Source organism: Schistocerca piceifrons, chromosome 1 (assembly GCF_021461385.2).
Source record: "Schistocerca piceifrons isolate TAMUIC-IGC-003096 chromosome 1, iqSchPice1.1, whole genome shotgun sequence".
Lineage (NCBI taxonomy): Eukaryota > Metazoa > Arthropoda > Insecta > Orthoptera > Acrididae > Schistocerca > Schistocerca piceifrons.
The window spans coordinates 536,361,271-536,378,152 of record NC_060138.1 but is presented as its reverse complement, the minus strand read 5'-3'; the positions used below and the strand labels follow the sequence as shown (position 1 = coordinate 536,378,152).

At 41.1% G+C, this 16,882-nt stretch overlaps 1 protein-coding gene across 2 annotated transcripts in view; it reads right to left on the bottom strand.

Moving 5' to 3' along the window:
- Positions 1 to 5,091: 5,091 nt before the first annotated feature.
- The window catches only part of LOC124799079 (organic cation transporter protein-like), a 147,096-nt gene continuing 135,305 nt past the window's right edge, over positions 5,092 to 16,882 (bottom strand). For both annotated transcript variants that reach the window (XM_047262628.1, XM_047262620.1), the window contains exons 10-11: positions 10,688 to 10,824; positions 5,092 to 5,716 (exon numbers count right to left, since the gene is read on the bottom strand). In XM_047262628.1, coding sequence (XP_047118584.1) covers positions 5,647 to 5,716; positions 10,688 to 10,824 — 207 coding nt within the window. In that variant the 3' untranslated portion in view covers positions 5,092 to 5,646. The remainder of the gene's footprint in view (positions 5,717 to 10,687; positions 10,825 to 16,882) is intronic.

Here is a 16,882-nt window from a genome sequence, read left to right as displayed (position 1 = left end):
AGACATGCATTCCACTATCAACCAATCATGCACAGGGTGATTGATTATAATACTGAGGTGACATGAAGATCTACAGCCTTATTGCCATATATGGTGAGTATCTCCAACAAGATTGGTTGTTTTTTGCAGAAATATGAGGTGAAGCATGTTTCCAAATGTCCGTCTAAGATTAGCTTCCTTTTAGGTCCCATTAAGGATGATCTGAATGTGCTTAAGGTGTGTATCTATTGTATTCCTTGGAGTTATGGTACATCAAGTATTAGTCAGATTATCAGAACTGTGGAGGACCAATGTACGGAGTATAAGTGTCATACAAGCTTACAACAACTGTGCAAATTGTCTATTTACGAACATTGTCTTGGCATTGGCCATCCTATAGAATATAATAACATGGAGAATCTGGCATGCACTTACTGCTATTAGGATAGTATTATTAAGGAAGCAGTTGAAATTAAATCAGCAAGTAGTCTTGTAAATAGAGATGCAGGTTTTCCTGAAATTCTGCCTGGAATGCTGCTCTCTTCCTTGTCACAAAGCAGAGGGACATATTTGATACTACCTCTATGTCTACATCTACATGATTACTATGAAATTCACAATTAAGTGGGTGGCAGAGAGTTCATTGAACCACCTTCAAGCTATTTCTTTATGGTTCCTCTCTCTAACAGTGCACAGGAAGAATGTGTGATCTCCTATTTTTCTTGTGGTATCATGATAATCATTTCTTGCTATGCAGATGGGATGAAATTTCATGAAGAGATTCTGTTGCTATGAAAAACGCCTTTGGTTTAATGAGTACCATCCTAATTCATGCATCATGTCTGTTGCTCTCTTCCCCCCCCCCCCCCCCCCCCCATCTTGCAATAATACAAAACAAACTGCTCTTCTCTGAAATTTTTTGATGTCCTCCATCAGTCCCATCTGATGCAGATGCCACACCGCACAACCGTACTCCATAAGAGGGAGGACAAGCTTGGTGTATGCAGTCTCTTTAGTTGATCTGTTGCATTTTCTAAATTTTGTACCAGTGAACAGCAGTCTTTGGTTTCCTTTACCCACAACATTATCTACACGATCATTCCAACTGAAGTTTTTTGTAACTGTAGCCTGTAAGTATTTAGTTGAATTTATGGCCTTTATATCTGTGTGATTTATCATGTAACTGAAATTTCATTAGGTTGATTTGATGGAGGAGACCAAATAGTAAGGTCATTAGTCTCATCCGATTAGGGAAGGATGGGGAAGGAAGTCAGCCATGCCCTTCCACAGGAACCATCCCGGCATTTCCCTTAACCGATTTAGGGAAATCATGGAAAATCTAAATCGGGATGGCCAGATGCGGGATTGAACCGTCATCTTCCCAAATGCGAGTCCGGTGTGCTAACCATGGTGGCACCTCGCTCAGTTGAAATTTAGTGGATTTCTTTTAGTGTGTATGTGGATAACTTCACACTTTTCATTACTCAGAGGCAATTGCCACATTTTACACCGTACAGATATCTTTTCTAAATCATTTTGCAGTTGGTTTTGATCTCTGATGACTTCACTAGACAGTAAATGACAGCATCATCTGCAGGCAATCCAAGAGGGCTGCTCAGATTGTCTCCTATGTTGTTTATATAGATCAGGAACAGCAGAGAGCCTGTAACACTTCCTTGGGAAATGCCAGATATTACTTCTTGATGGCAGTCAATTATTATTAACTGTGACTTACCTGACAGGAACTCACAAATCCAGTTGCACAATTGAGACAATACTCCATAGGCACACAATTTGATTTCAAGACACTTGTGAGGTACAGTGTTAAAAGCCTTTTGGAAATCTAAAAATACGGAATCAATTTGAGAACTTGTGTTGATAAAACTCATTACTTTGTGAGAATAGAGAGCTAGTTGTGCTTCAAAAGAAGCATTTTTCCTGAATCCGTGCTGACTATTAGTCAATAAATTTTTTTCTTCAAGATAATTCATTATTTTTGAACACGAAATATGTTCCAAAAGCATACTGCAAATTGACATTAGTGATATGGGTCTGTAATTCAGTGGATTACTCCTGTTTCCTTACTTGGGTATTGGTGTGACTCGTGCAACTTTCCAATCTTTATGTACAGGTCCTTCAGTGAGTGAGCGGTTGTAAACGATTGCTAAGTGTGGAGCTATTGTATTGGCACACTCTGAAAGGAAGCTGACTGGTGTACTTTTGGGATTAGAGGCTTTTCCTTTGTCAAGTGATTTAAGGATACCTACCTTTATGTGACTCATGTTGGCAGTTGTTGTAGATTCAAATTCTAGAATATTTACTTCATCCTCTGTGGTGAAGGAGTTTCATAAAACCATGTTCAGTAACTCTGCTGTAGTGGCATTGTCAGTGATATAACCATTGTTATCGTTCAGTGAAGGTATTGATTGCATAATGCCGCTGGTATACTTTACATATGAGCACGATCTCTTTCAGTTCCTGCTATATTTTAATACGGATTTCCAGTGTGAACACTGTTAAAAGCATCACACATTGAAGCTTGTGCAAAATTTCGAGTTTCTGCAAAATTTTGGCAATCTTGTGGATTTTGAATTCTTTTAAATTTGGCAGCCTTTTTTCATTGCTTCTGAAGAGTGTTCTGACCTGTTTAGTGTACCAGAGGGGATCAGTACCATCACTTGTTAATCTATGCAGAATATATCTCTCAATTGGCATTGATACAGTTTCTTTTTATTCAAACCACATCTGGTCTATGTTTACATAGTCAGATCAGAAATAGTGGAGACTGTCTATTAGAAAGGTGTCTAGTGAATTTTTATCTTTTAAATATAGGTACTTTTAAGTTTATTTTTTGTGGATTTGGATGTTATGTTATTCACTGTCACTACAACTGCCTTGTAGTCACTAATCCCTGTATCTGTCATGATGTTGTCTATTGTTGCTAATAGGTCAAGTATGTTTTTGCAACCATTTACACTTTGAGTGGGCTCCTGAACTAATTTTCTGAGGAAGCATTCAGTAAAATTTTGGACAATGTTTTATGCCTACCACTGACTTTAAACATGTATTTTTTCCAACATATCGAGGGCAGATTGAAGTCACCACCAACTAAACTTGTATGAGCGGGGTACCTATTTGATGTGAGACTCAAGTTTTCTCTTTGAACAGTTCAGTAACTGTATCATCTGAGTCAGGCGGTCAGTAAAACAAACCAATTATTACTTTATTCTGGTTGTCAGGTGTAACCTCTACCCACATTAACTCACAAGAACTATGTAATTCAATTTCACTACAAGGTATACTATTTCTAACAGCAATAAACATTCCACCACTGACTGTATTTAATCTGTCCTTTCTGAACACGATTAGGTCCTTTGAAAAAATTTATTTCCAGCTTCAGTCAACTTTCTGTACCTATAACAATTCGAGCTTTAGTGCTTTCTATTAGTGCTTACAGCTCCGGTTCTTTCTCAACACAGCTATGACAATTTACAACAATATCAATTTTTGCTATCTGCCTTCCTGTGTTTGCCCTATTCCCCTTTAGACTGACATCCTTTCTGTGGTTTCCTGAGACCCTGTAACCTAAAAAACTACCCAATTCCTTCCATACAGCCCCCGATCCCATGTAGCTGTACCTGCATGTAGTGGACTCCTGATCCATTAAGCAGAACCCAGAAACTCACCACCCAATGGCACAAGTTGAGGAATCTGCAGCCTCCATGGTTGCAGAACTGCCTGAGCCTTTGATTCAGACGCTCCACTCAGCTCTGTACCAAGGACCACAGTTGGTCCTGTCGACAGTGCTGCAGATGGTGAGCTCTGCCTTCACCTCGCCAGCAAGAAGGCAGTCCTTACCACTTCAGCTAGCCAGCTGAAACCAGAGAGAATCTCTTCTGATCTGAAAAGACACACATTGTTGATATCTACACAAGCCACCAACCACAGCTGGCTGTGCCCTGTGGTCTTCATGGCATCCAGAAAAACCTTTTCCACATCTGGAATGCATCCATTATGCACACTGGCCTCTTTCCTCTCCTTTGCAGCCATATCCCTCAGGGTCCCCATAACGTACCTAATGTTGGAGTTCCTAACTACTTACTCAACCACTGTTTAGCAATTTTCAGTATTGATAACTTCTGGCATCTGTCATCTTGGGTTGGACTGCGGCACTGGTGTTTAAATTGTGAGTGTATGTTATCTTTGCAGTATTGCTCTGCAAACCGCAATTTCAAAGTCACTTGCACAGCACTTACTTGCTGCAGTTTTGCCTTGAAAATGACAATGTTGTCACCTATCAAAATACTCCCTATTGTCAATGACATCACCCAGATGCATTCCCGTAAGTTATTTGTACATTATATATGCCTGAAGAAACTCAGGTCTCACATTGTAGATTCTGTTTCTGTTATTATTATTTTGGTGTTGGTATTGTTGTTTTAATTGATACGGATTTGATTGCTACTGAAGCTGGCAACAACTCTGTTGTTAGCAGATGCAACTGCAGGTTTTGTATCAGTAGGTCATAGAATTACTTTTTTCATACTTTTCATGCTCATGCGATATTTTGGTTGGTTCTTCTGGTAAAAGAGAAATATGACTAGCTATTTCACCTGTTTCAAGATAATCAAAGTGTTCTGACATAAACATTATGTGTCCTTTTGACAAAACCTCTATTCTTCATTTTACTTGTAGTGATTTTCAAAGTATGAGCTGACTCTTCCAGTTCATTACTGTAAACAAATTTCCCACCATCAATAGCTGAAAAATATTGATTTTGCAACACCCTTTAGTGCAATAACTGCAGCTGAAACTTCATCTATCATTTTAATGTACTTTGAAGGTGATTGAAAACTCACTCACCCTCCCTCCCTCCCACTCTCTCTCTCTCTCTCTCTCTAAAACAAACACACACACACACACACACACACACACACACACACACACACACACACACACACAAAACTGTCCTTGCATCACACAAGGTATGTGATCACAGTTTAGAACATTAAATGGACAAACTTTGAAAGGGTAAATAGATGATTAATAGATGAAACATGTAAAACAAGGTAAAATTAAAAAAATTATTTTATTAAATACGTCATTGTAATGGAAATGTATCACACATCGTGATATTGGATCAACATTGAATTATTTTCTAATATCACACATGAGCATTCTGTACTTTTTATAAGCCTGGGTAAAAAATATATAAATAGAGGCAAACATACACAGAACAATTTACAAGTCTTCTTTATATAAGGCAATTATATACAATGAATATACAAAAGCAGTATAAAGTTAATTTTATTATAAATACTATCATTGGTAGTGGAGCAACTTAGAAAGGAGAGCAACATTCATTTTCTTGTACAAAGAGTTTCTACATTACAACCAATTAAAGACATTCACAGCAGACCCTTTCAAAACACAAGTGGTTGTAATGTATTTGAATGTCACCACATTAGACCATACGTTTTTCGTCACTTGCATAAACAGTTTTACTTGCAAATAACTATCCTTGCATCACATATTCTGAGATATGTCCAACAGCTCAGATTTATGAAAACACTAAACACTAGTTTGTACAAAAATATTGCTGCACACACAAAAATATATTCACACAAATTTGTTTGGCAGTGAAAAATACTGTTGAATTTGTACTTATTATTTTGATGCTATAACAATAACAGAGCCAGTTTTCTTCACAACATCTTCCAGATCTTCTTCATTCTCCCTGTGAATGAAATAAATACTTCATTTATAACAACTGTAAACAAACATGATCAACAGATTTCAAATGAAACTGACTGAAAACACTTCTCCATTTTTTCATTATTCCTATTTTGAAATTTTGATTAAATTTGAATAAAATTAAAATATTTAAGATATGGTAGTTACATTTTCAGCATGAACAGATAAAATCCAAAGATAGTTAAAAAAACAGTACTGAAGTTTTTTCATAGATGCAATGTCCAATCCTTCATAAAACACTGGAGACATGTGCCCTATGACAACGTAGTAACTGTGAAGACAATTCAAGAATGCTGAAAAGTGTAGGGAAATTGAGGTCTGGTGAAGTTGTGATGTGAACTGAGAAATGGTTTTAGATAGCACTGGACGGGCATTGAGGAGGATACAAGAATGGAGTAACTGTAGCAGGGACTGAAGGAGGAAGTAACAGGAATAAATGAGGGAATGATAAAGACCAAAGTATCACTGAAGGGGAAAACAGGGATACATATTAGTATGGAACAGGAGGCTTTTGAAGAAGGATTACAGAATCAGACGATTTGGCAGAACATAATTATTGTAATGTGAAACTGGAAAGCACATATTGGTGTGAGGAGACATGTCTATGAGTATGCACTTGGAGAAAATTACTGAGGAAGAGTAAACAAGTGAGGTGAAATATTACTGGACTTATGCGAAAAGAGATTGAAGGTTGGAAACTCATGACTTGATAATAGGCAATAAGGTAATGTGGCACAGCAGTGACCACATCTAATGAGTGAGTGGTCATTTATATGTTAGAATAAGATGGAATGATGAAGCACATAGCAGATATCCAGGTAATACTATAAAAGGCCTTAGAGAGCAACCATTGACCGGTAGCAATGAACATAAAAATTAAAAAAGAAATGAAGCACATAATCAAGAAAGGCAAATAAGATTATGGAACGAAAAATAAGCAGATTTGAAGGATAAAATACCACTGGTTGAGCTCCAAACTGCAGAAGAGGAACAGAGGTGGTGTGTGGAAGAACTGCTATTAGAAGGAAATGTGCAGAGATATCTTGATGGTATTATGAAGGAGTTTTGAAGAAGACTCAAGTGGTTAGAGTATGGTTTCAACAAAGCACAGTAAATGATCAAAGAGCATAAGGTGAAGAAGAGTGGGACACAAAAATTAGTCCCAGGGGGAAAGAGGAAGCTGATGGAAAAATGGGCTATAATGGTGGATCAAGACAGTAGAAGAAATCAGAAAATAGTGTATGGAATGACCAACAATAGGAGAAAAGGAGTGGGCTAGAATGTAAAAATGGTTGATAAAAATGGGAATGAGATGGAAAAGAAGGAGGAATTAAAAGAGTTCTGGAGAACATATTTTGATAATTTGCTGAATCTAGATAGAGCAGTGGAGGAAGACTAAGTTATAGTGGAAATAGACTGTTAAATGGAAATGAAAATGGATCTAATGTAGATAGAAATAGTGTGAAGAACATGAAAGGAGGAATGGCTCTGGGGTTGTACAAACAAAGTGTGGAAGTGATGAGAGCAGCAGGAAAGGTGGGAACACAGTGATGTTTGGGAAGAGTTGTGCAAGATTGATCTGATGGGCAAAATAAGAAAAGGGATAGACCAACAGTACACATGACACTGAATGAGAAACAGCTGAATATGGTGAAAAGTTGGGAAGTGTAATATATAAAACATGGAAGAAATGACAAACATGTAAGTGAATTAGAAAGGTCAGCTGTTAGCTTTATGAGGAATGCGAGAGAAATTGTATGAAACAAAGATCAGAGAACTGAAATGACACATGCCATGAATATGGCATGCCAATAATAATGCATATAATTTAAGGCACATTTGTTTCTTGAATAATTTTTATAAATATTTTTGATACACCAATTTTTACAAATGTTTTTTAGCACAGTATTAGACAATAAACACAATTTTGCAAATATAAAATAAGAAAATCATAGCATTGACTATGATACAAACATTACTGAAGGTAGAAATTATTGACTGAGATACATGTACCAATTCATTTACATTACTCTCTAAAGAGTAGAGCTATACTGAGACCTTTTCTTATGAAGACATCAAATCAGAGACAGTATACATGTTCATCATTAGCTGGCCTGCTGCTTTTATTTTAGTCTGTAGTTTATTAGTGATCACTTCTGAGAAAAATGCTTATGAGCTTGTTGCAAAGTGCTGTTATACTGTTACAACAAAATGTATGCTAAATAACAGTGAGTGAGATTCTGTGGGGCATCAAGTTATCGATAAAAGCCACAACTACTATCAACTGCAGATAGCCGGGACAACTTTCCTATGACGCAAAGTCCAAATGGATGGGAAAAAAATTGAAAACAAAGTCAGCTGAAAGAAAAAGATCGTACAAAAATCACTGGACACAGAAAATCAAATTTATGTTTCCATAATATGAGAGAAGGAAAGTTGTTACTCACCATATAGTGGAGATGCTGACCCACGATAGGCACAATAAAAAGATTCACACAATCATAGCTTTCAGCCATTAAGGCCTTTGTCAGCAGTACACACACACACACACACACACACACACACACACACACACACACACACACACGGTAGCCCTGCCTTTGATAGGATAGGTGATGTTAGTGACCAGACTGGAGTAGGTGGTGGTATGAGGATGTATGGGACAGGTCTCACATCTAGCTCTATTACAGGTGTACAAGCCATGAGGTAAGGGATTGGGAGCAGGGGTTGTGTAAGGATGGGTGAGTATATTGTGTAGGTTCAGTAGACAGCAGTACACCACTTTAGGAGGGGTGGGAATGATAATGGACAGGACATTTCTCATTTCAGGGTATGACGAGAGGTAATCGAAACCCTGACGGAGAATGTAATTCAGTTGCTCCAGTCCCAGGTGGTACTGAGTTATGAGATGAACCTAGTTCAGATTCACTGATGACATCTCTGCTATCTGGATTGCAAGTGAGGACACCCTATCTACATTCCTCCAGAACCTTATAAACTTCTCCCCCATTTGCTTCACCTGGTCCTACTCCACCTACCTCCACCTCAGAGGTGGCTACATCAGTACCTCCATCCATATCAAACCTACTAACCACCAGCAATACCTCCACTTCGACAGCTGCCACCCATTCCATACCAAGAAGTCCCTTCTGTACAGCCTAGCCACCCGTGGTCATCACATCTGCAGTGATGAGCAGTCCCTCTCAAAATATACTGAGGGTATCACTGCAGCTTTCACTGACCATAATTATCCTCCCTACCTCATACAAAAACAAATCTCTTGTGCCTTATTTTTTCCAGTCTCCCATCACCTCACAAAGTCCCACAGTCCGGCCACAAAGGAACATAACTCGGTACCACCTGGGACTGGAGCAACTGAATTACATTCTCCGCCAGGGTTTTGATTACCTCTCGATACCCTGAAATGAGAAATGTCCTGCCCACTATCCTTCCCATCCCTCCTACAGTGGTATTCTACCATCCACCAAACCTACACAATATACTCGTCCATCCTTACACAACCCCTGCTCCCAGTCCCTTATCTCACGCATCATACCCCCGTAATATGACCTAGATGCAAAATCTGTTCCATAAACCCTCCTACCACCACCTACTCCAGTCCCGTCACTAACATCACCTATCCCATCAAAGGCAGGGCTGCCTGTGAAAGCAGTCATGTGATTTATAAGCTAAGCTGCAACCACTGAGCTGTATTCTATGTAGGCATGACAACCAACAAGCTGTCTGTCCGCATGAATGGCCACCGACAAACTGTGGCCCAAAAACAAGTAGACCACCCTGTTGCTGAATGCACTACCAAACATGATATCCCTCATCTCAATGACTGCTTCACAGCCTCTGCCATATGGATCCTTCCCACCAACACCAGCTTTTCTGAATTGCGCAGGTGGGAATGTTCCCTGCAATATATCCTACGTTCCCGTAATTCTCCTGGCCTCAACCTCTGTCTCTCTGTCCTCACCCATCCAGCCCCTCCCTGTCCCCATTCCAGCACTACACAACCGTCATTTCACCACCACACCCAGTCTTTTAATTCCTTTTAATTTCTCTCCTTTCCACTACTACCCCTGCCCCCTCCCCCCCCCTGCCCCCCTCCTCACCTTCTCTCCTGCCCTCCGTCTAAACTGTAGCACTTCACTATCCGCCACCCCCACCATACTATCCCTTCCCCCTCCCTGCCCCAGCCTCCTCCTTACCCCCACCCAGTCGCCACTCCCATCATGCACTGGTGCTGCTGCTCTCAGTGTGGTTTCAGTTGTCTGAGAGTGCAGACATGTGTGCAAGTTGTGTTTGCATTAGTGTGTGTGTGTGTGTGTGTGTGTGTGTGTGTGTGTGTGTGTGTGTGCGTGTGCGTGTGTGTGTGTGTGTGTGTGTGTATATATATATGTTCCTGACAGAGGACTTAATGGCCAAATGCTATAATTGTGTGAATTGTTTGTTGCGACTATCGTGACTCAGCATATCCGCTATATGCCAAGTAGCAACTTTCCTTTTCTAATATTGTTACATTCCATCCTGGATTTTCCAATGAACAGCAACAGCATTTTCAGTAACTTAGTTGTGCGTATGTATACATTAAAGAGCATTGGCTGTGTCTGACTATATCTGAAAGTAACTGTATGCCTGTACATATGAATTATTTAAATTTTTTTCTTTCTGTGATAGGGTGAGGTGTCTAATATCAATGTCGGGATGATTTGTGGACAACAATAAACAAATTAGCAGATCAAGGTAGAAGTTTATATGTTAGAAGCAACTGTTTCACTTTATACATGACACAGATGTGTCAATTAGCTCTCACTAATTATAGTATACTTCTTATATAAATCAGATGGAAGACATCCATACAAAACAGATACAGAAAGTTAATTAAAACATATCAAAGCAGCAGTTCTCTTATTTTTGAGGTGACATATATAGCACTATTACTTACTTTCCAAAGTCTTCTCCCTCTTCCAAGGTGTCAGGAAGTTTTCTATTTAATGTTTCTGGGAGTAGGAGGGCCAGAAAGCCTCCAACAGAAATCATAGCACCAAATACCAAGAGGGGCAAAGGTTGCCAGAATTCAGCCTGAAATAAATAATAGGATAATTTCTAGATATTTCAGAGTATTATAAATGTGATTAGCAGTATCTACTTTTAAACACCACTGTGTCCAAGACCAGCATCAGTTTCATGCCTCATTATTCTCAATCATTGTAAGAGAAAGATCATGAGTTACTGCTAATCTTACAGATCTTTTTCTTTTTGTAATGTCTTCCTTCATTTGTCAGAATAGGATATATAATGTGATCTCCCAGGTTTCCTCAACCTGACTGATTAACAATGTATTTGCAAGTGTTCTGCCAAGTTTAATTTCCATTTTATTCACAATATTTCAAAGACTGACTTAGTTGTCTTTTTCAGGTGCTGTGGGTTTTATTGTCTGCTTAGATTCCAGGCAGTGATTTTTTTTATGGTTTTAGGGCACAAAACTGCTACAGTAATAAGCGCCCATTCTGTGGCTTAGTGAAGGGTAAAAAACTGAATTTTAAATCAGCAGCAATAGGAGCGAAACTAGCTAAGGAGGGAAACTCGCTAAGGAGGGAAACTAAAAACGAATGGAAATCCAATAAACTGCTACTGAAGAGGAGGTTGTTTTCCCCAAAAAAGAGCTTCAAATGACTGATGTAGGACATGATCGGCTGAGCGTGTGTAATCTGCTTAAAGGGAAGATATATCGGGTGACAGCTGTAAATGGGTGCATAGCCAATTAATATAGGGGCACTGCAGTAAAAGGCGTCTCACTGTCAACAATGGAGAGCAGTGGGGACAAAGCGGGTGAGGACAGCCACTTAAAAGATGTCAATGGCTAAAAATACAGTACCCTATCTGGAATCCAGTTAAATTACCTCCTCCCGATGATGAGGCCAGGAGGAAGAGCTACAAGCACAGGGAAGAGCTACAAGCACAGGGAGGAGGTTTTATGTCCTGTAATTTATTATCAGGAAGTGCAGACCAATGTGTTGCCATGAAAGAGCAACATGACGACACACAATCCTCTGTAGATCAGCAAATGGAACCATGTGAACAGTGAGCTGAGGAAGACAGACTGCTGCCTTTGCCACTATATTGGCTGCCTCGTTTCCACAAATACCAACATGCCCTGGGATCCAGAGGAATCCCACAGAGATGCCCCCCAAGTGGAGCATGTTGGGGCAGTCCCGAATCTGGTGGACCAGAGGGTGGACAGGATAAAGAGCTTGGAAGTTGAGATGAGAGCCGAGTGAATCTGAGCACATAATATACAAGGCTATTACAAATGATTGAGCGATTTCATAAATTCACTGTAGCTCCATTCATTGACATATGGTCATGACACACTACAGATACGTATAAAAACTCAAAGTTTTGTTCGGCTGAAGCCGCACTTCAGGTTTCTGCCACCAGAGCGCTCGAGAGCGCAGTGAGACAAAATGGCGACAGGAGCCGAGAAAGCGTATGTCGTGCTTGAAATGCACTCACATCAGTCAGTCATAGCAGTGCAACGACACTTCAGGACAAAGTTCAACAAAGATCCACCAACTGCTAACTCCATTCGGTGATGGTATGCGCAGTTTAAAGCTTCTGGATACCTCTATAAGGGGAAATCAACGGGTCGGCCTGCAGTGTGCGAAGAAACGGTTGAACGCATGCGGGCAAGTTTCATGCGTAGCCCGCGGAAGTCGACGAATAAAGCAAGCAGGGAGCTAAACGTACCACAGCCGACGGTTTGGAAAATCTTACGGAAAAGGCTAAAGCAGAAGCCTTACTGTTTACAATTGCTACAAGCCCTGACACCCGATGACACAGTCAAACGCTTTGAATTTTTGGCGTGGTTGCAACAGCTCATGGAAGAGGATGCGTTCAGTGCGAAACTTGTTTTCAGTGATGAAGCAACATTTTTTCTTAATGGTGAAGTGAACAGACACAATGTGTGAATCTAGGCAGTAGAGAATCCTCACACATTCGTGCAGCAAATTCGCAATTCACCAAAAGTTAACGTGTTTTGTGCAATCTCACGGTTTAAAGTTTACGGCCCCTTTTTCTTCTGCGAAAAAAACGTTACAGGACACTTGTATCTGGACATGGGGGAAAATTGGCTCATGCCACAACTGGAGGCCGACAGCACCGACTTCATCTTTCGGCAGGATGGTGCTCCACCGCACTTCCATCATGATGTTCGGCATTTCTTAAACAGGAGATTGGAAAACCGATGGATCGGTCGTGGTGGAGATCATGATCAGCAATTCATGTCATGGCCTCCACGCTCTCCCGACTTAACCTCATGAGATTTCTTTCTGTAGGGTTATGTGAAAGATTCAGTGTTTAAACCTCCTCTACCAAGAAACGTGCCAGAACTGCGAGCTTGCATCAATGATGCTTTCGAACTCATTGATGGGGACATGCTGCGCCGAGTGTGGGAGGAACTTGATTATTGGCTTGATGTCTGCCGAATCACTAAAGGGGCACATATCGAACATTTGTGAATGCCTAAAAAAACTTTTTGAGTTTTTGTATGTGTGTGCAAAGCATTGTGAAAATATCTCAAATAATAAAGTTATTGTAGAGTTGTGAAATCGCTTCAATCATTTGTAATAACCCTGTATTGTATCCACTTATGGCGAGGGATGTATCGGATGGCCTGGAGAACAGCGTAAAGCTCCACAGTAAAAACCAAACACTGGTCAGGAAGCCAAAATCTAATAGAGGTGTCACCAACAATATAGGCACTCCCAACACCAAATGTGGTCTTTGAGCCATTGGTGTAAATAAATGTGACAGCCTCCATTTGTGCGCATAGAGAAGTAAATTCCTGATAATAAATTATGGGGTGGGGAGGATGTTGATGGATCGCAGACAGCGAGCCAAAAGATATGAAACATGGGAAGACCAGCACAGTTTTCTGTCAAACATAAGTCCCAAGAATTTGGTGACGTCTGCAAATGGGAAGTCATCAGGGCCTAGATATAGGGAAGGCGGATAAAACTCCATATGTCGCCAAAAATTTACACAGATGGTCTTACTTGGAGAAAATCGGAAGCCCGTTTCGATGCTCCATGAGTGGAGGTGATCAAGACATCCTTGAAGGCATCATTCAAGAAGGCTGGTCTGTTGAGAGCTGTAGTAGAGAGGGAGCCCAAGACATCAGGAAGGAGACAATCTGTAATTGGATTTATGGTGACTGCAAACAATGCAACACTTAACACAGAGTCCTGGAGCATCCCTTTTTCTTGGGAGGAAGTATGGGAGAGAGGAGTGTTCACCCACACTGTAAATGTGCACTCTGTCATAAATTCATGAATGAAATGGGGTAGCTGACCTCAAAAGCCCCAAGAGAACAGTGTGCAGAGGATGCCGGTCCTCCAACAGTTATCATATGCCTTCTCCAGATCAAAAAATATAGCTACCATTTGGAGTTTCCTGAGAAAATTGTTCATGATGCAATTGGAGAGAGCAACAAGATGGTCAACTGTGGAACAATGCTGTTGGAAACCACATTGGGCAGGTGTTAAAAGTTTTTGGGACTTCAGCCACCAGCCCAACCAGCAATTTATCATATGCTCCAAAACCTTAAATACACTACTTGTGTGAGAGATGGGATGATAGCTAGAGGGGAGATGTTTGTCCTATCCAGGTTTCAGAACCAGAATGACGATAGCTTCCCGCCATCTTCTGGGAAAGATACTGTCAGTCCAAATTCAATTATAAAGATGAAGGAGGTAACACAGACTATGGTATAATAAATACAGCAACATTTGGACATGGATCCCACGTAGCAAGAGGAAGAGAGTGCATGTTGGTGTTCCCGCATAGAAAAAATTATATACCTTTAATGATTTTGAGAGGAGAAAGCAAGAGGTTACACTTCCACTGCTCATTTCTTTGGGAGAAAGGCTGGTGGGTAATTTGAAGAACTTGAAATCTCAGCAAAGTGTTGACCCAATTAGTTAGAAATTGCGACTAGGCCCACTGAGGTATCTTGCGTGACAGGTAGCCCAGAGATCGGGGAGAAACTAAATGTGCCAGATAACTGTCGAATTCGACACTAAACTACAAATAAGAGTGTGAAGGTGTTAAAGGAGCTGGTAAAGAAGCCCCAGCTTGCCTTCTTGTTATAGCGGATATGCAACTGGATCGCGCACCTAACTGCTTATAGCGGATATTGTTGGACATTGTAGGATAGTGACACAAAATGTGAAGAGCATGCCTCCATTTGCATACTGCGTCATGGCATGCCTCATTCCACCAAGGAAATGGGGGGTGCCGGGGCAAAGGGGAGGTATGAGGTATTGAACATTCCGCAACTGTAAGAATAGCTTCCGTAACATTAGTGACCTGATCGTCGATGCTAGGAAAAAGGTCATCAGATGTTGCTAGAGAGGAGAAAAGTGTCCAATTGGCTTGGGAAAACTACCAGCATCTTGGACGCATAGATGGCATTTGCTGTAATCTAAGGACACATGGAAAATGGTCACTCGAGTGTGTATCAGCAAGAGCGAACCATTCAAAGCACCAAGCTAGCTGAACAGTACCAACCGAAAGGTCCAAATGAGAGTAGGTTGACATGGAGGCAGACAAAAATGTAGGTTCCCCAGTGTTGAGGCAAATGAGACCTGGTTGGTGGAAGAGCTCAATCAATAGGGAGCCTCTCTGACAAGGACGCCGAAATGCCCAAAGTGAGTGGTGGACATTGAACTCCCCAACCAGTGAATAGGGGGGTGGTAGCTAACCACGGAGATGAAGGAGATCGGCTCTTGCCATTGGTGTAGATGATGAAATGTATACTGTACAAAGAGAGAAGGTGTATCCAGAAAGGGAAAGAGTTACAGTGACAGCTTGCAAGGAACTGTTTAAGTGGACTGGGTGATAATGGATAGTATCACGGAGAAGAGTCATAAGTACCCTGTGTGCCATAGTGCCATCAACAGAGCAGAGATCAAACCAAATGTTTGGAAATGAGGGAAGATAAAGCAATCATGGGGGCATAGCTTTGTTTCCTGAAGGCAGAAGATGACCAGAGAGGGATTGTAAGAGGACCGACAATTCATCCCAATTGGAGCAAATTCTGTGGGTATTCCAATGGATAATTGACATAGGGTGGACAGAAAACGGAAAAATCTCACCACGGTTGCCATCAATTCAATGACCACTGAGACCCGGCAGCCGGCAGCTGACAGCATGGAACGGCATTCAGCCAAAGACAGAAGATCCTGCCTGATCCATAGGTTGTTCGGGAGTAGCTCCTGCCGCCAGTGATTGGCTGGTTTATCAACTGCCAGCAGTGCGTCTTGGTGACATGGAAGACGGCTGAGGTCGGCTACCACTGGGTGACACTGTAGAAGAGACATGCCATGGCAGAGAAGGAGAGGAACTGTGTTTCTTATGAGCCTTCTTGGAAGCAGGATGTTGAGATGAGGGACTAGTCAATGGTTGTGAGGTCTGGGTACGTAAAAAAAATCTTCACAAGTAGGCTCTTTTTTTTTGGAAGTCTGGGCATCGATGATTTGGCAGGAGCCAATTAAGGTTGAGCCTTAGAGTGAGAAGGTGATAGTGGGGCGGTTGAATGGGTGATCTTTAGGCTGTGGAGCTAAAGGTGAGATTGCATGTCTGCATGGCTGCCTGCTTAGTAGGTCAAGGAGAGGCGAGGACAGTGCTGTATTTACCCACTGGGAGCACAGTGGGCTTTCTGCTGGTCAAAACGTACGAGCAGCAAGGGTAGACACCTTTTCCTTCACTGAGATTTCCTGAATAATTCGTTCATCTTTAAAAATAGGGCAATCTCTAGAGGAAGCAGTGTGGTTGCCCATACAGTTGATGCAATGAGGTGATGGAGATGGACAATCACCCTCATGGGCATCCCTGTCACATGCAACACATTTGGCCGTATTGGGACACGACTGGCTGGTATGATAAAACCGCTGACACCGATAGCGACTTATAGGGTTGGGGATGTAAGGGCGAACTGAAATGATCTCATACTCCACTTTAATGTTTGATGAAAGCTGAAAACTGTCAAATGTCAAGAAGAGAGTGTGGGTTGGTACCAGTTCCTTGTCAACCCTATTCATGACTCGATGTACAGCCGTTACACCCTGGTCAGACAAGT